This window comes from Quercus robur, chromosome 7, assembly GCF_932294415.1.
Source record: "Quercus robur chromosome 7, dhQueRobu3.1, whole genome shotgun sequence".
In the NCBI taxonomy this organism is placed as follows: Eukaryota; Viridiplantae; Streptophyta; class Magnoliopsida; order Fagales; family Fagaceae; genus Quercus; species Quercus robur.
In genome coordinates this window covers 29,148,091-29,170,976 of record NC_065540.1, presented here as the reverse complement: position 1 = coordinate 29,170,976, position 22,886 = coordinate 29,148,091, and the positions used below count along the sequence as shown (strand labels likewise).

At 36.1% G+C, this 22,886-nt stretch overlaps 1 protein-coding gene across 3 annotated transcripts; it reads left to right on the top strand.

Moving 5' to 3' along the window:
• The first annotated feature begins 15,034 nt into the window (after positions 1–15,034).
• On the top strand, positions 15,035–22,864 carry LOC126693051 (glutamate dehydrogenase 1). 3 transcript variants are annotated; one of them, XM_050388914.1, is made up of 10 exons: positions 15,037–15,229; positions 18,571–18,722; positions 19,465–19,578; positions 19,961–20,182; positions 20,309–20,383; positions 20,759–20,875; positions 21,328–21,578; positions 21,870–21,945; positions 22,029–22,115; positions 22,401–22,864. In XM_050388914.1, exons 2-10 carry the CDS (start codon positions 18,615–18,617, stop codon positions 22,584–22,586), a joined length of 1,236 nt encoding a protein of 411 aa, XP_050244871.1. In that variant the 5' UTR covers positions 15,037–15,229; positions 18,571–18,614; the 3' UTR covers positions 22,587–22,864. The 3 variants fall into 3 exon arrangements, with proteins under 3 accessions (XP_050244872.1, XP_050244871.1, XP_050244870.1); XM_050388913.1 differs by having other exon boundaries at positions 18,567–18,722; XM_050388915.1 differs by lacking the exons at positions 21,870–21,945; positions 22,029–22,115 and having other exon boundaries at positions 15,035–15,229; positions 18,567–18,722.
• The last annotated feature ends 22 nt before the right edge of the window (positions 22,865–22,886 follow it).

Below are 22,886 nucleotides of genomic sequence, written 5' to 3'. Positions count from 1 at the left end.
TCTGAAGTCTCTCTTTGGTTTTGTCGGCAAACGCCTTGCCGAGATCTCACAATTAATGGGGCTTTCCCCCTGCTCTGCAGCCGATTGTCTTCCAGGCGTTTGTACTCCTCTATGCGCCTCATCAGTTGCCTCATATCCTCGGGGGGTCTTTTCGTCAACGACTCCCGTAACTCAGAGTCTTCGGGGAGCCCCATCCTGAAGGTGCTTGCCGCAATTTTCTCATTCCCTCCACCAATCTCGTTGTAGAGTTCCCAGTATCGGCTGGCATAACTCCGAAGGGTTTCCCCGACCCTCATCTTCATGGAAAGTAGCGCGTCAACCGGCTGTTGCACTCGGCTACATGTCACAAATCTACTGCCAAATTCTTGTATCAGCTCGGCAAAACTGTGTATGGAGCCTTTTCGTAACCCATTGAACCATCTCAGGGCCGTTGAACTGAGGCTAGAGGGGAACACTTTACACATCAGTGCATCATTGTGCGCATGCAAAGACATCATGTGGATGTAATGACTGACATGCTTCACGGGGTCTGTCCTCCCCTCATAGGAATTGAATGGCGGTCGCGTGAATCTGCTCGGCATGGGGGCCCGTTCAATCTCATCGGAAAATGGAGACCGGGCTGCCATCCGCAAGGCTCTGCTCATGGCGTCCATTGCGGCGTTGTGGTGCCGCCGCTCCTCCGGCAACTCTGATCCTCGGTCATCATATCCATGCCATCGGGAACGGTCCCGTTGATGACGTGTCTACCGGGAGTGCCGATGTGACTCTTGAGAGCGTGATCGGTCTCGGTTTTGTTGCGTACCAGATCGGCTGGAGCCCTCCTCGCCATGATTTCTCCTTTGTTGGGGGTTGCGGTTCCTTTCGTGGCGCCGACCCCTTGCTTCCAGCTCCAAATCCATTACCAATCTGCGTAACCGCTCCAGCTCTCGGTCTCTATCATCATATTGCCGATGCGCCGAGACACCTGAAATCGTCCAGTGTGTCTAGGCCGATCCTTCTCCCAATCCGGACCTTTCCTCTCCTCTTGGATGCTCCCTATCCTCCTGCCGTTTCTGCCTTCTCTCCCTCCACGTCGATCCCCGAGAAGATCCTATAGAACTGCTCGGAGCATGCCCTCCTGAACGCTCCTCAGACATTTCCCTTGTTTGAGTCTCAATCGAACCACAGCTTCGTAGGAGAGCCCCACGGTGGGCGCCAATTGTAAGAACCAAGTACGAGACGTCTGGACCTTAAAATACTTGTGCTCACAATTTATTTGTAGTGGGTTTGAGGATTTCCTACTTTGGGTCGTTCTCGGCAGAGAGACTCAAAGCAACACTCAGTTTATTCTTTCTCACTTGATTGTTTTCTCTCAATTTTTCTGAACCCCTTCTTCTCCCCAATTTCTTCTATTTATAGCCAAGGTTAGTGGGGAGATTATGATTACAGCCACCGTTAGTGCTACTGAAGGTCTAATATTATCTGGTTAAAGTGGATTTTTAGGTGAGAAGGCGGTGCAGCATTTATGACCTTGGAACTTGGTTCCAGCTTAATCGATTATGTTCGGCAATTCAGTTTCCCGTGCATATCATGACCTTTCCGGACACGGCCAATTCGCTTGCCCGGGAAAGTTAAACCGATCGTCTGTTGGAACTCAGACCCCAAAACTTGTTTTCACGTTAAGGCAGTTTCAAGAAGGGCGTAGGGTAACTGGACCTTTCCGCTGGGCCTGCATCCAAAACTGGCATGGGCCTGGGCCCAGGGCCTGTATGGGCTTGGGCTCAATGCCTGTATGGGCTTTGGGGTCTCGGTGCCGTACAGAGTTCCAGCTGGATTTTTTAAATTGGGGAAAGCCATGGGTGCTCCTCCAGCGTTGCAAAAACTTACCTAAAACTCGATAATCATAAAATCAAGTTCTATAGGAAACTTAATTTTCTAAAAATAGAGTTTCAATACAGGGACATGGTGCTTAATAGTTTCAAAACAGGGACATTATGCTAGATATTTTAAAAAATAAGGGCAAAAGCCAATTTTCCCCTATATATATATATATATATATATATTCATTTTCATTGTATTTATGTAATTGTATTTAAATAGAACTCAATTTTAGTAAAATTGAGTTCCAGCTGGATTTTTTAAATTAGGGAAAGCCATGGGTGCTCCTCCAGCGTTGCAAAAACTTACCTAGAACTCGATAATCATAAAATCGGGTTCTATAGGAAACTTGATTTTCTAAAAATCAAGTTTCAAAACAAGGACAGGGTGCTTAATAGTTTCAAAACAGGGACATTATGCTAGATATTTTAAAAAATAAAGGCAAAAGCCAATTTTCCCCTATATATATATATATTCATTTTCATTGTATTTGTGTAATTGTATTTAAATAGATATAGTAATTACATTAGACGTATATTTGGAACCCAATATGCATGTAAAGTTATATTTTATTTCTAGAGAAACATATAAATATGAAGTAGGACAACCCTAAATGGAGATTAGGGCAAGAACGGTAAAAATATGTATTTATTAAAACACATTTGATACACTAAATGGAGATTACATTGGGCCGGAATGAGTATTATTTTGAGGTAAAAAATGTATTTATTAAGACATGTTTGGTACACTAAATGAAGATTATGACAAGAATGTTAATCTTTATTATTGGGAATAAAAGGTTTTGTAATAGATTAACTAAACTTATTCATAAGTTTTGTTATAAATTATAATATTTGAATAAATAAAACTAAATATCTATATTTAGGAAATATCTTATTTATACAATTATATTTCTGAAAAAATAATATTTTTAAAATTTCGAGAGAAAGGTTTTTTTTATGATTTTTTTTATTTTTATAATTGTTATATGCATATGAAAAGTTTGTATATTTGGAAATATATTAATTTTAAAAATTATTACACCTACTTAGGAATAGTTATTACAATTTTTTTAGAGAGAAATAATTATTCCTCATTTTAGAAAATACCTAATCATAATGAATGATTATTACCTATAATAAAAACAAAACCAAATTACAAAATAGATAAACCATAGAAATAAATATTACATTACAACCTATAAAAAAAAAATTTATATTACGGTGTTTATTACAATCTACCAAATATGCCCATAGTATCATAATTAAATACAATTTCACCAGAATAGTGGGAACCAGGTATGACCAAGGTTTTGTTTGACACTTGAATAGATGTCAGGAAGTGTTAATTTACCCAAAGCATGTGGTCCAAGGATCCAAGCATGGCTAAGGTTCTGTTTAACACTTAGAAAGATAACCTCAAGCATCAATTTACCCAAGGTATGTGGTTTGGGGAACCAGACATGACCAAGGTTTTGTTTGACACTTGGATAGATGTCAAGAAGTGTTAATTTACCCAAAGCATGTGGTCTGAGGATCCAGGCATGGCTAAGGTTCTGTTTAACACTTAAAAAAATAATCTCAAGCATCAATTTACCCAAGGTATGTGGTTTGGGAAACCAGACATGACTAAGGTTTTGTTTGACACTTGGATAGATGTCAGGAAGTGTTTATTTACCCAAAGCATGTGGTTTGAGGATCCAAGTATGGCTAAGGTTTTGTTTAACACTTAAAAAAATAACCTTAAGCATCAATTTACCTAAGGTATGTGATTTAGGGAACCAGGCATAACCAAGGTTCTGTTTGATACTTAGGGCAACAATAATATGGAGCTTAATAGATAATGTAATAAATGAGAATGTGACAAGAAAGACTTTCATTAATAATAATACATTTTCAGGTTATTTACATTCTAGGGATGTAGTACAACATTCTCATCTAGGTCTTCAAGGTGGTATGCACCTATTCCAGCAACCGAATTGATGCAATATGGCCCTTCCCAGTTGGGCCCTAACTTTCCCCATGCGGGGTTCTTTGTAGTACCCAAAACTTTTCTTAACACCAAATCTCCAAGTGCCAGTGGTCTAGCTTCACGTTGGAATCGTACCTTTGTTTGAGCTTGTGTTGATAATAGGCTAATTGGACCATGGTATTTTCCCTTCGCTCTTCAATTGAGTCTAGGCTCTTCCTTAACAGCTCATCATTATTGCTCGGAGTGAAAGAACTCGTTCTCAATGTTAGGAATCTAGTCTTTAGAGGGATAACAGTCTTGGCTTCGTAAGTCATTGAAAATGGGGTCTCTCTAGTGGACCTATGAGGTGTAATCCAGTATGTCCAAAGGACATGTGGCAACTCTTCTACCCATCTCCCCTTTGCGTCATCCAGCCTCTTTTTAAGCCCACTCACTACAACCTTATTGACAGCTTCAGCTTGTCCATTCCCTTGGGGATACGCCGGGGTGGAGTATCTATTCGTTATGCCCAGGTCACAGCAATATCTCCTGAAAGTTTTGCTATCAAATTGAAGTCCGTTATCCGAGATAAGGGTGCGAGGGATTCCAAACCAAGTGAAAATATTTTTTCAAACGAATCTTTTGGCATCGACGTCCCTGATATTCGCCAATGGTTCAACTTCAACCTATTTGGTGAAGTAGTCTGTGCCGACCAATAAGTATCTCTTATTCCCTGCTGCCCTAGGGAAGGAACCTACAATGTCCAAGCCCCATTGAGCAAATGGCCAAGGGCTGGATAGAGGATTAAGGAAAGCTCTTGGTTGGTGTATGTTAGGCACAAAGCTTTGGCATTGATCACACTTTTTCACATACTTTAGTGCTTCCTTCTACATATTTGGCCACTAGTAGCCCTGAGTGAGTGCCCTGTGAGACAAAGATCTACCCCCTGTGTGGCTTTAACAAATTCCTTCATGTAATTCTTCTAGGAGTAGCTCACCTGCTTCAGGGTGTACGCATAGTAGATATGGGCCAAAAAAAGATCTCTTATACAATTTTTGGTCCTCAGACAGCCAAAACCGAGGAGCCTTTATTCGCACATTGTCAGCCTCTGACTTATCCTCGGGTAGAACATCCTCCTTAAGGAACAATACTACAGAGTCCATTCAGCTAGGTCCTACCCTAATCTGATGAATGTGGACCACATTGCTCCCCTATTTCAGTAGGCTTACATAAGTCTTCCACAAGAATAACCCGAGGCATATTCTGTGCCGAGGAGGTTGTCAGCATGGCAAGAGAGTCGGCATGTGTATTTCTATTTCTAGGGATTTGTGATAATTTAAAAGACTCAAATGTTGGCTGCAAGTGTCTAACCTGATTCAAGTAACCCTGCATTTTGAGATCCCTGACTTCCAATTCTCCCTGAACCTGGCCTACCACCAGCCTTGAATCAGAGAAGATTTCCACTATTTTTCCACACATTTTCTGAACCATGGCCATCCCCACAAGTAGAGCTTCATACTCAGCCTAGTTGTTTGTGGCCGAGAAGCCCAATCTTAAGGATTTCTCAATTGTAATCTTCTCGGGAGATATCAGAACCATCCCCACTCCAGATCCTCTATGGTTAGCCGCACCATCAACGTAGACCTTCCAGAACAAAGGTTCTTGTAAAAAGATTGCATCAACCAATTTTCCATCCATGTTCTATTCCTCTAATTTCTCTTCTAATGAGGTTTCAGTAAACTCAGTCACTAGGTCAGCGAGGACCTGACTTTTGACAGAGGTGCGAGGCATGTACTTGATATCAAAAGCCCCTAAGATCATACCCCACTTTGCAATTCTCCCTGTGTAGTCAGCACTTCAAATTAGAGATCTGAGTGGAAGCTGGGTTAAGACTACAACTGTGTGTGACTAGAATTGGTGGGGGACCTTGTGTGTAGCGTGCACCACTGCCAGAATGGCCCTCTCAAGTGGTAAGTAATGGACCTAGGCCTCATGTAGTGACTTTCTTACGTAATAAACTGGCCTTTGTACACCACTATCAACCTGTATCAGCATCAAGCTTATCGCGTGGGGGGCCACTGCAACGTAGGCAAACAAAACCTTATAAACCTTGGGTCTCGGCATAATGGGTGGCCGAGAAAGATACTCCTTCAACTACTGGAAAACCAGGAGATACATCTTGGTCCATTCAAATCTTTTCAATTTTTTTTAAAAACTGAAAGAAAGGCCTACTTCTGTCTGTTAACCGAGAGATGAATCGGTTTAGAGCAGTGGTCATCCCTGTTAGCCTCTGGACTTCTTTGGGATTCTGAGGTGGCTGTAAATTATTGATTGCTTTAATCTGGTTGGGGTTAACTTTAATCCCATGATGTATAACCATGTACCCCAAGAACTTCCCTGATCCGACCCCAAAAGAACACTTAGAAGCATTGAGTCGAAGCTTATGTCTTCTCCAGATCTCGAAGATATTCTCAGAGGTTGTTAACGTGCTCAGATTCTACCTTACTCTTGACCACCATGTCGTTTATATATACTTCGATATTCTTGCCCAGTTCTGGTTCAAACATCTTAGTCATCATCCTCTGATAGGTAGATCCTGCATTTTTCAATCCAAAAGGCATTACCTTATAATGGTAGTTTCCAATAGGAGTGACAAAAGTTGTTTTCTCCTGATCTTCCAAGGCTAAAGGTATCTGGTGGTAGCCTTGAAAGGCGTCCAAAAAGCTCATCCGAGGATGACCTACAGTGGCATCCACTAACTGGTCTATCCGGGGCATGGGAAAAGGATCTTTCGGGCAGAACTTATTCAGATTTGTGAAGTCCACACATATCCGTCACTTTCCATTCTTCTTCTTCACAATCACAGTATTGGCCAACCACTCAGGATAGAACACTTCTTTAATAGCCCCAGCCCGCTTAAGCTTCATCATCTCGTCTTTGACAGCGTTAGAATGATCCTTGGATGAGAGCTGAAGTGGCTGCTTTCTTGGGATGACAGATGGATTAACGTTCAAATGATGGTAGATAAAGCTCGGATCCACCCCCGGAGCTTCATAGGCATTCCAAGTGAACATATCAATGTTCCTCTTGAGAAACTCCACCAGCTCTTCCTTCTCCTGAGGCGGTAATTGAGCCCCAAGTTGAAAAAATTTCTCTAAGTCATTCCCTATAGCGATTCTCTCCAAATTTTCACATTTTGCATCCTCGACTAGCCTATCTACAGGTGGAACCGGAGACTTTGATTGCCATAAGCCTCCCTCAACAGAGGCCGAGGACTTAGCTGCAGGATGATGCATAATTGCAGCCACGAGGCATTGCCTAGCCATGGATTGACTCCTTACTAGCTCTTCAATCCGGTCCCCTGATGGATATTTTACTTTCAAATGCAGAGTTGAAGAAACGGCCCCCAGGGTATGAAGGCAGGGTCTTGCCACAATGGCCGTATAAGGAAAGTATGCATCCACTACAATGAAATCCACTTCAACCACTTTTGAACCTGCCTGCACAGGCAACCTAATCTAGCCCTTTGGGATGACAACCTTCCCATTGAAGCTCACCAAAGGTGAATCATAGGTTGTCAGATCTTCAAGCTTTAAGTTCAGCCTTCTGTACAAGTCAGGGTACATGATCTCTGCACCACTGCCCTAGTCTACCATCACCTTCTTCACATCGTACCCCCTATTTTGAGGGTGTCCACTAAAGCATCATTATGTGGCTGGATGGTTCCCATCTTATCCTCGTCCGAAAAACTAAGCATCGGTTGGATCTCCACTCTTACCCTTTTCGGCTCCGACTTAGAGTCCTCGGCTTTTATCCAAGCTACAGACATTATCCTGGAAGGTTGAGAACTAGTCCTTCCAAGTGAAGTGAAAATGACATTGAATGTGCCTAATGGGGGCCTTGAGGAAGCGTTCCCTTGAGCCCTTAACCTTGACTAGTCTCCTTACTCGTTGGGCTAGTACAAAAACTGCTGTAGCCTTTCCTCTCTGACCAGCTGATTTAGATGATTCCACAGAGTTCTATAGTCCTTAGTGGTATGCCCCCGTTCTTGGTGGTATTGGCAATGAATGCCCTGATTGCGCCTCAAGGGGTCTCCACTCATCTTGTTCGGCCATTTGAAGTATGGCTCGTTCTTGAACTTCTCCAAAACTTGATGCACCGGTTCTCGGAACACGGTGTTAACCCCCTAAGGAGCTGTGGGCCCAGACTGCCCAGTAAAATCCCTTCGATGTCTGTTATTATTGTATCGGTTCGACCTGAAACATATTCGGACAGATACTAGGAGATGTTCAATGAGATAGATGGTGATGGCTACATCGTCAAAATCACCATCTATCTCATTGAACATCTCCTAGTATTTGTCCGAATATGTTTTCAAGGTCTCCCCTTCTCTCATGGATAGGGACAACAAGGAATCTAAGGCTGAGGAACCTTGTTGCACGTGATAAAGCAGGATCTAAATGTCTGAGTGAGCTCCTTAAAGGAATCAATGGAACCTTCACCCAGACCATCGAACCACCTCATCGCCACAGGTCCCAAGCTGGATGGGAATACCATGCATATTAAGGCCTCATTCTTGGAGTGCACAGCCATTCTCTGGTTGAAATGTCTAACATGCTCCACAGGGTTTGTTCGACCATTGTAGATGGTGAACGTGGGCTGAGTGAACCACCGAGGAAGTCTTCCTCCCTCAATCTTACGTGTGAAAGGTGATCTGGAAATTTGGTTGAGTGCTCTACTTATAGCATCATTTCCCAGGCCTCTCGAAGATGAATTTCTATTTCTACACTCATGATGGTAGTCTTCATCATACGAGAAAGACTCATTAGAAGGAGTCCTTGATCTGCGCCTATAACTACCATCCCCTTCACCATCAAAAGAGAAGTCAGAAACGGAGAGAGCTCTCTTTTGCTGTTCATGGCGTAAGCTTCTCTTCAAGTGATCAATCTCTAGCTGCTTGTCCTTGGCATTTCTCTCATGAGAGATGTGGCTCCTACCACGAGATTGAGTCCTACCAGTGTGAGTAGTATGCACACTCCCCTCCTAGTCTCTTCTTTGTTCAAGATCATGGAAGTGATCTTGATGTTGAGACCTCATAGATTCTGCTTGGTGAGGACCTGAACCTACTATGGTTGGATGTTAAACTCACTATAACACTAGGATTCCCCACAGACAGCGCCAATTGTAAGGACCAGATTTGAGTCATTAGCCCAAAAGATAGATGGACTTAGGCCCAAAACAATGAATTTGTAGAGAGTGGATTGGAAAACTGGGTTAAAATGAGTTGTACAACAAATACAATGGGCTCAAATGAAAAGAACAGGAAGATATATTGATTTAATCTAAAGAAAAATCGTTCTCAGCGCAATCCGAGGAGATGAATCCTTATATATTTCTCATGAGTTTATTACAAATTTGATTTTTGATTGTTACAGTATTTTTCTCTTGGTTTCTCGATCTCCTTTTCTTAGGATCCTCACTCTAATTTATACTCTCTTCTTTCTCATCTTTACCCTACACGTGGACAATAGATTGCTTATGTTGATCCTTGTCCCATCAGCACATTCCTGAAGTCTTTGGGGGTAGCTGTAAGGCTGAAGAATATTGTTCAAAGATCACTTTCCCATTAATGCGGCCAAAGAGTTAGTTATAGAGCATTCAATGCGGTGGTAGCAGTTTTTCTTTTAGATATTTCTGAACTCTCATCCCTTTTGTACATTTACGATGCAAGTCCTTATCAGTGGAACTTCCTGAAAGATCACCTTGAATGGTATGATATACTTTTGATTTATGCTCTGTTCATCCGAGGTGACATTCCTTCTCGGCATGCCTTCCCAACCTTTTCATTTGTTACCTACCCACGGGGCTCTGAGCTTAACACCCTCACTACTGTTTATTCGTCCTCGGCCAAGGCCTAAGGCCCAATATATAATTTTGGGCCCTTGTCCCTACAAATGGAAAGAGAAATACCTATATGTTTTTACCTTTGTACTTTTAAAAGCAGTTATTGAGTACTTTTTCAAAGCACGGTGATGTAGTGCTCTCGTCTCTTATTCATGGTGGATCTCACTAATTAAATTCATAATAGAATCCACTATAAATGTGAGAAAATGTAGCATCGCATCATTGTTCTCCAAGAATATCAAAAAATTTTCTTGTATAATTGGAGAAATTAAATACTTTTGTTACTTGTGATAACATATTAAGGGTAAATTATAGTGATTTTATAATATAAAGGTTAAAATCACCTCAAAGTCTCTCTCCCTTTCCCCTTTGTTTAGCCCAAATGGGATTGAAAACAAAAATGTGTGCCCCACAAATAATGCGTCCTTCCACATCATTAGGGGTATGCATTGATTCAACCCATCAACAGAACAAAACTGACCCCACCTTACCCAATCCAATCCCTCAAGTTTGTTTTTTGTGAATTGAGGATTAGATTGGAATTTTATTTTGACCCTTTGGTTGGGTTAGGTTTGATTTAATACTTTTTCATCTCATCTAGCCTAACCTGGCCCATTATATGTATAAATTTAGTTTATTACTCTTATTTCAAAATTTTAATTTGATTTATTAAGGTATTTTGAGAACTAGTTTTAATGAATTTAAAATTTTGGACTATAATTTTGACATCTTATGTGAATTGTAATAATTTATTGAAAAAAAAAAGTTTCTAAATAATTAATAAAAGTCCAATTTTTTACAAAACGTGAAACAATCCATCGACCCAACCCAACCCTTGTGGACTAGGTTGAGTTGGTTCGTATGCATGTGATGAGTTGGGGATTTCTCAACCCAAAAAATCCTCTAACTTGACCTGATCGGATCTATGCACACTCCTAAATACAAGCATTTCCCTCCTCATCTTTCTCTTCCCTTCTTTTTCTTTCCATTCAAGTATTGTATAAGAATTTTAAAAAAAGAGTAATGTTAGGACCACAAATTTTTTCATCTCATCTAGCCTAACCTGGCCCATTATATGTATAAATTTAGTTTATTACTCTTATTTCAAAATTTTAATTTGATTTATTAAGGTATTTTGAGAACTAGTTTTAATGAATTTAAAATTTTGGACTATAATTTTGACATCTTATGTGAATTGTAATAATTTATTGAAAAAAAAAAGTTTCTAAATAATTAATAAAAGTCCAATTTTTTACAAAACGTGAAACAATCCATCAACCCAACCCAACCCTTGTGGACTAGGTTGAGTTGGTTCGTATGCATGTGATGAGTTGGGGATTTCTCAACCCAAAAAATCCTCTAACTTGACCTGATCAGATCTATGCACACTCCTAAATACAAGCATTTCCCTCCTCATCTTTCTCTTCCCTTCTTTTTCTTTCCATTCAAGTATTGTATAAGAATTTTAAAAAAAGAGTAATGTTAGGACCACAAATTTTGTCATAACTTTTGCCACAACTTGCTCATGTGACAAATTCTGAGGGGTGAAATAAAAGTGGTGGGTCCACAACTCTACCACTCATAATCGGTCATGTGAGCAAGTTATGACAAAAGTTGTTGTTCTAGCATTTTCTTTAAAATAATACATTCCACCAAAATTCATTCGGCTAAATTTCATTATGCCGTAATTTAAAATCTAAAACCAGTAACCTTTACCAAAGGCTGCCTAATTAGTACGTGCTTCCCTTCTCAATGCATCTTTTCTTTCTTTTTATTTTTTAAGCTAAGCCCCTTCTTCTATGTACTTTGCTGCATAGATTCGAATAATATTTGTGACCGGTGGAGCTGTATTTACTATTTTAAAATAGAAGATTATAGAATTGGTAGGCATGCAATGCAAGCTCTAACTCTGCGAATATTCCAACTTTTACTTTAATGGATGCTTCATTTGTTAAATCCTATGCCATGCCATTTTGATATTATTATTAGTAGTCTATCCATTTGTTTTCCTTTCCCCGATCGATATATTATATATGTCCACATGTTAAAATTGAAACGTGATTCTTTGGCCTTGCATTATTTTCTGATATAATACCTTTTATTTTATTTTATTTTTTTTTTATGGAGATCTAATACCTTTTTTAAGTTCATATTATTTTCGCTTTAATGAGAAGTGAGAACTGTCATTTTCTTTTCAATCTTTCATTTTCTTCTAGTAAGGTAAATGTTGAGATTTACTTCTTTTTTTTTTTTTTTTTTTTTTTTGAGAATCTGTTGAGATTTACTTTGTCTCTAAACAGAGTATGAGATTGGAGCGTGAAATTTTTAGTATGAAGTAAATCACATGTGTGATGGTAAAAAAAAGAAGAAAAAAAACAAGCCCTTTAATAGAAAGGCCTTCAATCTTTTCTCTAGTGACATCCATAAACATTACTATCTACTATCTAGTATTGCGTAAAATAAAGATAGTAGATAAATAAAGATATTCAAACTCTCTCTCTCTCTCTCTCTCTCTATAAAAGTAGTATTTCATTTAGTTTTTAATTTCATTAGTTTTTGAGAGAGAGAGAGAGAGAGAGAGAGAGAGAATCCGTGTCATCAAGAAGAGTATGAAATTGGATTTAGTTTTAGGTGCATATGATCTAAACCTCTCAATAATACTGTCAAAACTTGATACAATGCTTCAGCGACATTTGGGGTTTCTAAAAGTTATATTTAGGGAAGACATAGTTTTTGTATGTGTTATTTGTGTTTATTTATATATTTGGGAAGTGCTTAATAAGGTAAGTGATTGAGGTACTCACATGTATATATTTCTTTTGAGAATACTAAATATTTTTAACACACACACACGGGAAGAGGGGAGAAGATTTTTTAAAGAAACTTATAGTAATGTATATCCAAAAGGGTCTAGGTACTTGTATGTATATAAAATTAAACTTAAGATATTAAATAATATAATTTTATATTTCTCTATTCAATTGTTGTTATATTTTTAATCTCTTGACATGTATATTTAGTTTTGCAAATTAAAAATTATAAACCTTAAATCTTAAATGTTCAACTTTCAAAAGTTCATGTGTTTTCTTTAAAAAAAAAATACTCCTAAAAAAAGAAAAAGAAATAATAAAAAATTTTATATTGAAAACATCAAATGTAAAAACCCTATATATATATATATATATATATAAAATATCAATAGACATGTAGTAGCATTTTTGGTGTCTAACTAATTATGGATATTTATATATAGATATATTGTATTACAATTTTTTTCATCATTTTAGTGACATATAATACATAATCGAAAATAAATTTTTAAACAATATAATACATATGAGTATTATAAAATAACAAATAATAAACACGCTCGATGACATCCACCGGTGGTCCATTAGGCTAAGCACATGGCCTACCTGTGAGTAAAGGCAAATGCCTACACGATTTCAGCCAGAAATTGTTCAATAATTGTGGTCAGGTCAGCAAAGGAGAGTATGATCTAATTTTAAAAAAGTTGCTTGAAGAGCTTTCATCTTTACCGTAATCTTTTTGGCTAACAAAACCTTAGAAAAAGCAAAAAAAAGCAAAGATTTGAATAACCCAATGAGATATATATATAATTTTTTTTTTTGGAGAAAGAATAACCCAATGATAACTAAAAGACAAAACTAGATTTTTAGGTGTTGTACATTTAATTTCTCCAATAAAATTGGTCTTTTAAAAATAATACTATCAATGGTATTTAATAGTATTACAATTTTATGACACAAAATTTATAAACTAATCACAAATAAAGAAAAAGGTTTTTTATTATTATTATTTTTTTATAAGTGTCGAAATTTAAAGTTTAAACTCTAAATATTTTCATTTAAAACATCAAAAAAATATCGATTGACATCCCTTTAAATTTGATTGTGAAACTTGTATAACACCTCATAATTGTACTTATTAAATCTTTTTTTGTGACATTGTACTTATTAAATCTTGGTACTACCTAAATTTTGTTATAAATGAAACATATCTCTCTTTTGTTCCAATGAGTATACACGGATATGGGGTGAGTAGGCACAAACATACAAGTAGGCATTCAAATCAAGGTTATCAATTCCGTACCGTACCGACCGTACCGGCTGGAATATACCGTACCGGCCAACAATCCAGTACACTCGACCCCCTGTTTCGTACCGAAAAAAATACCGGCCGTACCGGCCTTGTACCGGGCGTATCGGCCAATTTCGGGCAATACCGGCCGGTACAGAAAAAAGTTTTTTTTTTTTTTTTTTTTTTTAAGTTTTGTAATTTTTGAATTTTTGTTAGGACAAAATGGTAACTTATTTGTATTAACTTATTAATATTATTTGTTTTCTTAGTATGCAATGGTAATTTTTAAGCTTTCTATTTTATTTTTTTTATTTTTTTTCCTTTTTAATTGATACTAAGTCTAAAACCATGAATAATTAATTCTGAATTGAGGAAATGTTTTATGGTAAACTTTTATATTTATTATAATATATATATATATATATATATATTTATAAATATAAAAAATAGCAGTAAACCCGAAACGGTACACCGGTATTGATCGGTATCCGAAATATATCGTACTGGTGGCCAAACCGATACGGCCTCCGGTACGGTATTGACATCCTTGATTCAAATTGAAGCCCTACAAATATGAAATACCCACCATAATATTAATAACAAGATTCATAAAAAATAAAAAAAAATAAAAAAAAAAGATTCAAATTTGAAAGCAACGTCTTATTTTATTTTTGAGAATCAAATCAACGACTAAAAGATAAGATATTATGGCAAGTACTTATAATAATTAACACATTGGCCTTTCATCAACTTTTCCAAATGATGGTATAGTTTTGTATGGGAATCGCGTTGGATTGCACGTAGTTGTATACCCATTTGTGTTGCTAGTGGTTTCTGGTTTGCATTTCCACATCTGATTATTCTCACTTTTCTTTCCCTTGACCGATTGAGAGTATGCAAGTGTGCCACAAGTCGTATCAATAAATTCACAAAACTCTCACTTTTTTATGAGATCTTAGAGACGTCATAGCAGTCAATTTTATTTTCAATTTATTTTGATTTTTTAATTCAAACCAGCCAATTATTATTTTTGGTAAAAGACACTTACCATCATGCCAAAGAATGTGACAAATGACAATGCTAATTAATGGAAGATGAGTTTGATGCTGTGTGGTAAAGGGTACCATATTCTTTTGAGAAACACGACATGTTGGAGTGTGACGTTGAGGTATTCCATCATCCACTGTTGCTCTTTATAATACCTGCAAGATTCTGAATTTACATTTAACAGGGTTTTGGAGCTCTCTTGGATTCCTCAGGAATTCGATTCTGATTCCTCGTCTACTTCTCTACTTATATATATATATATATATTCCTAGATTCGGTGCTATATGAACTTGTATCTTGTGCTTGCTTGCTTCAAGCCCCCCATCACATTCATCATTTGCTGCCAAATTTAGCTTGAAGTTCTATCTAGGTACGAAACTTTTGTAACAATCCTCTCTCATGTCTTATTCTATATGATTTTTTCTTTTACAATCGAGTCTTGGTGATCATGTTGTCTCTTTGTGTTTGTTTTTGTTAATGTATATAGGTCCATTTTTATTTAAAATTTTCATGTCTTTGAGCTTCATAAACACTTTTTGAAGCTTTTCCAGAGTGGCACCCTTTGGTGACCTTTGTGGGGAGACTTCTGCTTGGCCCTTCTCAATTACCAAGGGCCAGAGTCCCAAAGATTTGTGACCTTTCGGGGACAGTTTTGTTTCATCGATCCTAGACTTTACATCTAAGGAACATGTAATAATTTAGTTTTTTTGGATTCAAGCTTTTGGGTTTGAAATTAGCAACAACATTGTGGCCCCCCCATTTTCTCTGTTGCACTCTGACATTTCCAGTAGACTAGTTCCACCTCTAAATTCTTTTTTAAAGGATGAAAAATTAGAATTACTGCTCACGAATACTACATGATATTTAGTTTTAGGTAATGAGTTTTTTTTTTTTTTTTTTTTTTGAGAGAAAGGTGATGAGTAATTTAATATCGTTATTATTTAATTTCTTTCATATGATTTTAGACACAATATCTACCCTAATTCTAACTAGGTATGTTTATGGATTAGGATTTGGGTCAGACTAGCATTATCTATAAATATTTCAAATGTATGTTGAACTTCCCTTTTTAAATTTTTTTTATCAGAAAAAGATTGTAACTCAAATGCCTAAAGCTTAAGGGTATAGATATATTTTTCTTTTCTTTTATGCTCAAATGAAAGGAGAGTATAAATATCAAAGAAAGGTTAAAATCACTTCAAGCGCAATACATTTTTTTAGAGATAAATCAAAAAAAAAAATTAAATAAATAAAATTAGAGTGAAAAAAATAGAGCTGGGCTGGGCCAACTTGAGCACTTAGTGAACCCTATTTGACCCAAGTCCGGAGAATTTAGGCTTGGAGTGAACCTTATTAGAGTCAAAGCCCAAAACTAACGTGGTTCAAATGGTTTACTCGGTTAACCTAAGAATTCCAATTCTAGATAGTCTTTTACTAAATAATTTATTAGAATTTTAGTTCTAGTAAATTCATTACGTATTCCCCCAATTTGTTTTACGAAAGATTACTTCTTCTTCTCTCTTTTTTTTTTTTTTTTTAATTTTTTTTTATGATTATTATAATTTAATTGTTATAATAGGAGAGAGGGAGTTTTGAACCTTGAAGATTTTTGTTGAAAATAGTAAGAAGTAACAGTTGAGATAAAATAAAAAATAAAAAATAAAAATCTTGGCACAAAATATTACTTTTTAACAACTAATTCTTAATTATTGTTCTGAATTTTAGTATATTTTATGGCTAGAATGTACAAATCAGATTTTTATTGCTAGTATTTTATTGCATGCCTACTAATTGTAAAATCTTCTTAATACATTCCCTTTTCCCCTTCTTCTTTTTTTTGTTAAATTTTTAAAATTTGCATCTGCTAGCCTGTACATATACGTTTCATAAATGCCAACTCCTTTCCTAGGTAAAGTATACCTTTTAATTTAATTATGGTAAATAATAAATATTTATATATTTTTAAGTGGGAGTGATCCTTTTGCAAAAAGCAAATTACCAACTCATGATTTAAAAAAATTATTGGAATAAATGACTACTTAAACTTAGGTCATCCTTGTTTCTCCAAAAAAAAAAAAACTTTGGTCATCCTTGTCTTCTTTATTATGTTTCTTTTTCTTCGATTCCATTGTAAAAGGGAAATCACCCCCTTTAGGAAATTAACGAACGTAATATAGTGTGTGTGTATATATATAGCTTAAGTTTGAATGTCCCTTTATTTTTATAACCTATAATGGTCAAGTTACAACAACAACAATAAAGTTTTGAGATCAAGATTTTTGGGATTAGCTATAGATCTTTAACATATTAATTAAAGTTAGTAGTATGTATTATTTTCATCCATTCTATTCTAAGTATAGTGGTTAGAAAAGTCCATTTTATTTTCTTTCAATTACTTGTAGATAGCAAAAAAGGAAGAAAGAAAGAAAGAAAGAAAAAAGTATCAGGTTTACAGTATATCAAATTATATTACGCCACTAGTTGGAAATCTAGAAAAAAGACTGCAATTACATACATATTAATCCCCTGACCTGGAAGTAAGATCACATTCCTTGAGATGAAGACTTGAAAATCGAAATTCTCACGTTTCCCTTGTGCCACATGTGTATATATCCATTTGCAAGATAGAAATCGAGTCAGCACAACGTTTTTTATTTAGCACAAATGTATTGAATAATACAAGTAATTCTTCTGCTTTGTGATCTTTCGCATAACTTCATAAACTTAATCACTAACATTGGGTTAGATTGATTAAAATATATACTATAGTTCCATATTATTCTCTACATGCATTTAATATTGTTATTAAGATTCTAGAAATATTGCATGTGGTACTTGCCTGCAGGGAACAAATTGATCTATGTGAAATCCTATGGTCAATTTCCTAGTCCTCTTCAAACAGTGTCTTCTTAGATCTTCCTTTTGACATTACATCTTTTTGTTCTCTCTCCCTTCATTGGAATTCCCTTATCTGTTTAATTTTCTAACGGTTATTAAAATGTAATTCTTGTAGTAGATAATTGATTAGAATGGTCTGTCACTATATATATGATTGTCCTTAAGGAAAGATATAGAACCTATGATGTCGTTAAGGAAATATACAGAACCTGAATATTACTTTTAAATTAAATATATGGCTACAATTTTTCTCAAAAAAAAAAAAATATATATATATATATATATACATATATATATATGGCTACAATAGTTTTACAATTATATCAATTTTGGATGACAAGACATTTGAGGCTTTTTAGCTTTGCTTCTTTTCCACTAGGATTGTAGGATACTTTGATAAAATGTCTTTGGTATCAGTTCAGAGAAATAAAAAGTGAACTTCAAACAAACCAAGAAAAAAACAAACAAACAAACAAATATCTTCGTCAAATAGTAGTCTTTTATAATTCTAATGGAAACAATATAGTTTGACGTTGCCACTAAAAATGTTCTGCTCACCAAAATTGTGTCTTGTAAGTGCAAACTATTGCCAATGTTGTCTAGTAACTTTTGCTTAGACACTGTAGGAGGCAACAGCACGTCTCATACGTTTGTTTTCATTTTTTCTCTTATTTTATTCTGCAGCATGCTCCACATTAATGATAAGTGATATATTATTAAGATATTATTAATTAATTAATTATTGTCTTTTATTGACTTGGAGTAAGTGATATATAAATTGATCTATCTTCCTTATTTGCATTTACAAGACAGAGACCTGTCTTCTGTGTTTGGCTCTACAGAGTTTTCAGACAACCATGAATGCATTAGTTGCAACCAACAGAAACTTTAAGCTGGCAGCTCGGCTTTTGGGTTTGGACTCCAAGCTTGAAAAAAGCTTACTAATTCCTTTTAGAGAAATCAAGGTGATTGAAGCTCTCTATATATTCTCCTAATACAGTTTTCCTCTGATGTTACATATTTTTCAAAATGTAGTTGCTATGTAGTTAGAAAACATACGAAAAGGATCAAGAGAATTCAAGAAAATTTTCATTTTCATTTATAGTGTGATTTTAGTGTCAACAACCCAGATGGTTTGCTCATTCAACCACTTCATATCTTTTTTAATTAGATGTCAAGATTAACTCCAGTATTCACTTCTTTTCTTTCACTTAGAATTCAAACCTACTGTTTTTTCTTTCTCAATTAAGTACTTATGTCAAGTGGGGATAGGATTTAAAAACGTTCGGTTAGTTATTTCAGCTGCATCCTTCATGCTGATTTTAGAAGCTAGGAGGCATTAAATGCTTAAATTTCCAAGACTCTCTAACCTTTTTTATTTAATTGTTGTTTCTTAGTTCAGGAAGCTAACGGATAGACCATACAATCATAAATAAACTAATCAAGTCCGCATACATACTGTTCTTATCTTTAAGTACTGCTACACTAATCATGCTGGGAAAGTGTTCATAATTTGATAAATCATTTATTTAGATTCCTCTTTGACTGGTGGGAGTTTATTATATCCTCATGTCATGTTTGGATGACCATGAGGCTGATTTGATTAGATTAAATGTTAATCACTTGCTCAGTTTTCCCACATGTATAACATTTGATTTAGTTTGTTTGACTCTGATTCTTTTCACTGCTTTTGAGCAAAAATTGCAGGTTGAGTGTACCATACCCAAAGACGATGGCACTCTGGCATCTTTTGTTGGGTTCAGGGTTCAGCATGATAATGCTAGAGGCCCCATGAAGGGAGGCATCAGATACCACCCAGAGGTAATTTACATTCTGATGTTTGAAATCTTTTGAAACTAGAGTTGTAAGGAGTTTCTTTTCATAGGAATGTCATTATTTTGATTAAACAAAAAGCAGTTTTTATGTATTCTTATCATGATTAGTAATTAAGGAATCAAAATATAAATATTCAATAAGGTGACAACAACTTCTCGTTTCTTTTCCTCATTTTAAGTTTTTCCAATATACTGTAAGTTTTTCCAATATGCAGCATTAAGTAGAAATGTCAAAAAAATCCACAGAGGACTTGAATCAATTGTTAAAGTCAAATTTCAGTCCACTTCTGACCGGGAGTTGACGACACTTCTTGCCACTTATTTTCCTATTTTGGATTTCAATTTGAATAATTCTATGGATGATACAGGTTGACCCTGATGAAGTAAATGCTTTAGCACAATTGATGACTTGGAAGACAGCAGTAGCTAACATCCCATATGGCGGGGCAAAAGGGGGAATAGGATGTGATCCAGGGGAATTAAGCATCTCTGAGCTAGAAAGACTTACTAGAGTTTTCACCCAAAAGATACATGATCTTATTGGAATTCACACGGATGTTCCAGCACCTGATATGGGAACAGGTCCACAGGTCATGCAAAAATTCATTAAATCTGTTCTTTTTATTTTTAACAAGTGGAATAATTGTGCGTCAGGCTTGACATTGTAATGAATTTTGACTGATTTTGGCACTTCCATCTGCTTTGGGGTTAAACAGACTATGGCATGGATACTAGATGAGTACTCAAAATTTCATGGCTACTCACCAGCAGTAGTGACAGGAAAACCTACTGTAAGTATATATATATATATATATATAAAGAGAGAGAGAGAGAGAGAGAAATCCAACTCTGCATCCAATTGTGGCTATATTCTTATAGACTCCTAACTTGCCTGATGGCATGAACACAAGTTTCTTCTGTTCAAGGGGAGATTTTGGAGTTTTTCTGGTTATGTTTTTTCAATCCATTCTTAAATATTACCTTCTGAGGTTTTATATAACACATGCACTACAAAAATAATTTTATGTACCATAATAGCTCCCAAGTGCAAGGATAATTATGTGAAATCACTGTGATTTATTCTGTTTCTATAGACTTTAGGTTCAGCACATGATTTAAATGTCCTAAGGCCTTTTTTTTTATATTACCCTTTTGGTCTAAATTAGGACCTTGGTGGATCTCTAGGCAGAGATGCAGCTACTGGACGAGGGGTGCTCTTTGCAACAGAGGCACTTCTCAATGAGCATGGGAAGAGCATCTCTGGACAACGATTTGTCATACAGGTGCAGCTTCCATACCATACTACTATCCTTTATCATTTATGCTGTGGAGTGATGCTCACATTTAAAATTGAACTTCTGTTGTGAATTGTAGTAATTCATGAACAAGGTTCACAACAACAACAATAATCAAGTTTTAATAACCTTTTATAGTAATAAGTAATAAATAACAAAGTGCTGCAAATGAGCTCTAACTCAACTAGCACCTCCTACTCCTTATAAGTTCTAGGTGGAAGGTGAGGTCGTGTGTATAGCTTAAGAATAAAAGATAAAAATAAATACCAAGTACCATCTAGGTTGTTCATATTACAAGAGAATGTATCATAAATAAAATAAACCGTGGAAGGTGGGGCATATGGTAGAGGGAGGGAAGCTTGATGTGATAAAAAAAAAATTATCAATTCTTTCACAATTTTTTGTTATCATCTAAGCCATCATCATATATTTCCTCTTAGGGTTTTGGAAATGTGGGATCTTGGGCTGCCCAACTGATTAGTGAGAATGGTGGGAAAATTGTTGCTGTAAGTGACATCACTGGAGCCATAAAGAACAGCAAAGGACTTAATATCCCAAGCCTACTCAACCATGCCAAAGAAAACCGAGGAGTCAAAGGTTTCAAGGGTGCTGATCCAATTGATCCCAATACAATATTGATTGAAGACTGTGACATTCTCATTCCAGCTGCTCTTGGAGGTGTTATCAACAGGTTATTTTCCTACCCATATCTATGTTCACAGAAGATCTTGTTTCTAATTGATTTTGAACTAAAGTGTAACATTGTTTGAATTGGAGAAGAGAAAAAGATTTCCCTCAACATATATCTACCCAAAATTTTCAGCATCCTTATAATTTCCATATCTACTCGGCTTAATGACTTTTCATCCAGGATGCAGAAAGTTCAACCTTCACTCATTACTTTGCCTTTCATAATTGCTATTAGCTTTTTTGGTTGGATATTAATCATGATCATTGCCTAACTTTTGGTAAATGAATGAAGGGACAATGCAAATGAAATTAAAGCCAAATTTATTATTGAAGCAGCTAACCATCCAACTGACCCAGAGGCTGATGAGGTCAGTGCAGTTTATGAAATTTATAAAACTACAAGAACAACAATGAAAAGGAAAACCTTGTAATTCATAGCAATACCTTGTAGATATTGTCAAAGAAAGGCGTTGTTATCCTTCCAGACATATATGCAAACTCAGGAGGTGTTACTGTTAGTTACTTTGAGTGGGTTCAGGTAGTATTTTTATTTTCCTGTTTTACACTTTATTAGTCCTGGGCAGTTTCCTTACAGGTTGTCACCTACTATTATTTAGTTTACAGAATTTTTTTCATTATTTGCATGTTCATTCTTAAAGAAAAGAGCATACAGATGCAGCAATTTGTGGAGTTTACTCTACAACCATGAATTAACAAAAACACATTTTTCTCCTTTATTATAGTCAAACATAAAACTGCCATTGACAAATATGTTGGGTTGGTTAATGTAGTTATATTTATTGGGTGGATTTATTAATTGCAGAACATCCAAGGATTCATGTGGGACGAGGAGAAAGTGAACAATGAGCTGAAAATTTACATGACAAGAGGTTTCAGAGATGTGAAGGAGATGTGCAAGACCCACAACTGTGATCTTCGTATGGGAGCTTTTACCCTCGGAGTTAATCGGGTTGCAAGGGCTACTGTTCTTAGGGGTTGGGGAGCCTGAGTTAATTGGTTTACTTTTCAAATAAAGGCTCCAATGGTTCTCAACCATATTCCTGTTGAGAGCCTTTCGGTATTCCTCTTGAGCGTGTGATTTTACAAAGGGCTTTGTTGTTTAAATGCATTCAATAACATGAGTTCAGAGTTTTTTTTTTTTTGTTTTTTTTTACTAGTTGTATAAGTTTTTCGTTCTTCATTTTAATGTCAGCTTAAGGCTGACAGACTGGTCAGAGTAACAGCAACTCTCTCATTTTATAGCAATAAATCCTAAATTTGAAGCAATACCAGGCACAATGACTTATAA

What these genes read in the sequence shown, in the direction of transcription:
- LOC126693051 (XM_050388914.1), top strand. Translation starts at nt 18,615, where the DNA reads ATGAATGCATTAGTTGCAACCAACAGAAACTTTAAGCTGGCAGCTCGG. An exon ending in TAGTGACAGGAAAACCTACT is followed by an intron (nt 20,384 to 20,758) that starts GTAAGTATATAT and finishes GGTCTAAATTAG; the next exon opens with GACCTTGGTGGATCTCTAGG. An exon ending in GTTACTTTGAGTGGGTTCAG is followed by an intron (nt 22,116 to 22,400) that starts GTAGTATTTTTA and finishes TATTAATTGCAG; the next exon opens with AACATCCAAGGATTCATGTG.